This window comes from Pygoscelis adeliae, unplaced genomic scaffold (genome assembly GCF_000699105.1).
Source record: "Pygoscelis adeliae isolate BGI_AS28 unplaced genomic scaffold, ASM69910v1 Scaffold17, whole genome shotgun sequence".
Classification (NCBI taxonomy): domain Eukaryota; kingdom Metazoa; phylum Chordata; class Aves; order Sphenisciformes; family Spheniscidae; genus Pygoscelis; species Pygoscelis adeliae.
In genome coordinates, this window is record NW_008825234.1 from 2,316,553 (window position 1) to 2,320,709 (window position 4,157).

General features: G+C 41.3%; 1 protein-coding gene across 1 annotated transcript in view; it reads right to left on the reverse strand.

Moving 5' to 3' along the window:
* Positions 1-2,248: 2,248 nt before the first annotated feature.
* RNASEH1 (ribonuclease H1) overlaps positions 2,249-4,157 on the reverse strand; it is an 8,546-nt gene continuing 6,637 nt past the window's right edge. Inside the window, exon 6 of the mRNA XM_009329300.1 lies at positions 2,249-2,672. Within this exon, the coding sequence (XP_009327575.1) occupies positions 2,532-2,672 (141 nt within the window). The 3' untranslated portion in view covers positions 2,249-2,531. The remainder of the gene's footprint in view (positions 2,673-4,157) is intronic.

Below are 4,157 nucleotides of genomic sequence, written 5' to 3' on the forward strand. Positions count from 1 at the left end.
CACGCCTAACTTCAACAGCAATTTTGTTTACATCTAGCCTGCCCTGGCAGTAACGCTCTGACTGAATTTGCCGCTAAGTCTCAGCCTCAAAGACCAACCTGCATTGCAACCCCACAATATGGAGAAATAAAAAATAAATTAGGGAAAAAAAAGAAAGTAGAGTGGTAAGACATACTGCCCAGAAAGCTTGTGTTGTCTCCATCCACGGAGATACTCACATCCTGAGCAACCTGCTCTGGGTGACCTGCTTGTGCTGGGGTGGACAAGATGCAGTCCAGTGGTCCCCTCCCGCCTCCATGGTTCTCCAATTCTATACAGTAAATAAACCAGCAGCCAGCTAAACACAATGTAAGGATGGAGAACCAACTGAAAAAGAAACGATCCCTCCTTAAACATTTTTCTTCCTAAAAAGAGTTTTATACTTACCAAAATGTTGCCTTAACCACTGTTTCTCAGACTCTTAGAAATGTTACCAGATCCCTTTAATGTATAGTATTCAATGTATAAGCACTACTGGTTATCGATTCTGGATAAAATTTATTTGCAAGTCCCGTAACATGTAAGCTGGCATAACGCTGGCACTGTCCACATTTTTAGAAGCGCATCCAAATCCGGCCAGAAGTTCAGTGCCTGCCCACCGAATGTCATGGCTGCTAAAAGCCAATACCCTCCTAAAGTTCCAGTTCCCTGAAAAGAATGACTTGAACAGCCAACATCCTCTGTGGGTCCTCCAGCCCCTGGTAAGTCCTGTTGAGAAGTATTATTTGCTTTCCATCCTTTCATCAGCCTTAATCTTGTAACTTTCCTCTCAGCTTTCTTTTGTCCTGAATTTCCAGAGTAAGAACGATAAACATTGGTATCAAATTAACATAGAACTCCTTCCTATTAGATTTCCTATTATAATCTACCTATTAGATTCAGGTAGTAAAGTTGCTTAAATTCAGTATTACACTGATGTTATGATTTACTCACCATTATCTACACTTCTTTTCCAAAGCTGCTCCTTCAAAAAAATACAGATTTCCATACAATAAATAGGATCTACATGTTTAACTAGAGATGTGCGATAGGCAGATTATTAGATGCCACGTCTTCCGTACGTTGTTTGTCACACTGTTCTGCCTCAACTAGAGATCTGATCAGGGATGATGGGGTGTTTTCCTTCAAGCCAAACTACTAAAATAAACGAACAGATGGATAACGTATACAAAAGAAGATATACACATATACAAAAAGAGAGGGGAAAACCTAATCAGTGCACTACCTTACTCCTAGATGAGCTTTACTGTGCAGTTTTGGATGAGGGAAAACAAATTAGGAAAACCTTACTCATCTATTAACTACTAGGTAGCCAGTTTCCTCATTCTATCACAATTCATGTGATTCTAAATACATAAGAGCCCATACTTTGCCTCAGCGAAGATACTGCAGTGCATGAGAACTATTAAGAAATAAAGCTTCAGCAGCTCTACCATTCTGTGTAGCAATTTACAAATACACAAAAAAAAATTCAGTGGCTTCTAGCTTAAGCCCTACTACTGAATGGTATGAAGGTACCTTACAAAGAAGTTGACAAAGATAACATACCAAACCTGTTTGCTCTTCCCATATAGATGCTTAGAAAATAAAACTATGTTGATTACTGGTAATTACTCTAATTCAAGTGCACATCAGCCATTGCATTAATCTCATCACTGACTGGAAAAAAATGAAGTCAAACACTTGACATCCAGAAGATCTGGAGAAGCTGATCATCTTCTAGTTCCATTTCAGATAAAATGGCCAGTTATTACTGTTGGGACAGTACTGAAGAGGAACTAACAATGCTAATGAGAACCAGTATGCACAAAAAATTACTTAATGGAAACAGGAAGCCAGAAACAAAGAGCTTGGACATTAAGCAGCTAGAGAGAGGAGAACAGTAAAAATTCATTGCTCAAGTTTTCTTGTGACCTGGCTTTTTAGTTTGTTCATGCTACCTTGCAAAGTAAGTAACATTATAAAGAAATCTACAGATGCTGTAACCGATGATACTGTGAGGCACGGGTGAGTGCTACAAGCCCATCTGTGGAGCGGTTATTGCTAGTACCAGAACGCCAAAGCATATTAATGGACATCTCCGTGTTAGGTCACTGACCTCTTACCAAACCAACCAACCCCAAAGCCCCCCACCCCCAACTGTTTTGGGCTGTTAATATATACCTCTGTACAAAAAATTAATTTATTTCACTAAGAGGAAAATACAGAACACTTAGGATAAAGATTTAATATTACTTCTTCAGAAGCCTGTCTTTACGGTGAATTCAGAAGTCTACAAGACAGCTAAAAACACTGACCACGGCCCTTCAGTAAGATGGAGAAAAACCAAACACTCTGTATCATCAACTAAACATTGACTCGATTGTGAAACAAACGCTACAGAAGAAAATTTGTTTTTTTCTCCCCAGAAGTTGGTATATGTTTAACACTTCAGGCCAGAAGGAAGTACAGTTCAAAGTTCAACTCTGAAACAATTACAGCAGTTCAAGTTGTCACTGTGGTGTTGGTCCTTTTCCTCCCACTGCAACAGTCTCTAGTCCCAGTACGTCAGGACTTTGTTTAGTAGCTCCTTCTCTTGCTAGTCTATCAGCTTCTTCATTTCCTTGGAAGCCAGCATGACCAGGAATATGCATCTGTTAGGACAAAAGTACAGGAGCATTAGATATGCAAGAAATCAAGAAAAAAGTACATATATGAAATCTGATCACGCAACACCCTTTCATTCATAGTACAGTAGCACCTCCTTAGAGGCCCTCTCCTCACATTTAGTCGTTATGTGTTCTTTCTAGGAATGTTCATAGCCTCCCTTCCTCTAGGAAAGTCTTGCAAATTGTGAAAATCATCTTTATGAGAAGCAGTGAACTGGGCAAGGACCACCTAACCCAGCCTTTACGAAATGCAGTCAACAGCTCCAACTCAAAATTCCCACTTTCAGAGAAGAGAGAAAAAACTATCTGCATTCAGTGCTTAAACCAAGTTAATCTTTTTCCAGAAAGCCAGAGACCTCTATGCCACTAACAGCCTTGGTGGTTACAGCACTCACTTAGGACACAAAAATAGGGTATGAAAAGAATCTCTCAATTTTCAGATGTCTTAACTGTCCATCCTTCAATTAGGAACTGAAAACACTTTCAACCCTAAGCCCATCCTTGTCACAAGTAAGGGTGGAGGAGCGTGGGGGAAGAAGGAGAGGAAGAAAGTCAAGATTGCTATTTGACAAGATCTGAGAGGGGACAAGCATGAGGCGTGTGTGAGATGGTATTTGGTTTACATGGCAAGGTTTTGGTACCAGATGGGGGGTTGCAGGGGTGGCCTCTGTGAGAAGACACCAGGGGTGGCCCCCGTATCGGAGAGAAACAGTTCCAGCTGGCTCCAAAATGGACCCACTGCAGGACACAGCTGAGCCCATCAGCAAAGCCGGTGGCTCCTCTGTGGTAACACATTTAAGAAAGTGTAAAAATGCTGCACAGCAGCCGGAGAGAGGAGTGAGAATATGTGAGAGAAACAACTCTGCAGACACCAAGGTCAGTGAAGAACGAGGGAGAGGAGGTGCTCCAGGCACCAGAGCAGAGATTCCTCTGCAGCCCGTGGTGAAGACCATGGTGAGGCAGGTTGTACTCCTGCAGCCCATGGAAGTTAACGGTGGAGCAGATATCCACCTGCAGCCCGTGGAAGACTCCACACCTCAGCAGGCAGATTACCATAATAAAGTGTATGCATACATTGCTCCTCCTGAAATAAAAATCTTCCCAAATTTAAGAGATTCAGGTGTAAGAAGCGTGCATAAAGCAACAAATTTTTTTTTTTATTATGTAAAATACTCTAAGGACAGCTGAACTTTGGTCTTAGTTTTAAATATTTATGCTTTCTTCTCCTGACAACAGGAGTAGCTATTTAAAATCTAGTCAGCCTTTAAATTGGAGTCACCAACTCTGGAACACAGAACAAAATGAATCATAGAATAATAGAATCGTTAAGGTTGGAAAAGACCTCTAGGATCATCGAGTCCAACCGTCAACCCAACACCACCATGCCCACTAAACCATGTCCCTAAGCACCACATCTACATGTCTTTTAAATACCTCCAGGGATGGTGACTCAACCACTTCCCTGGGCAG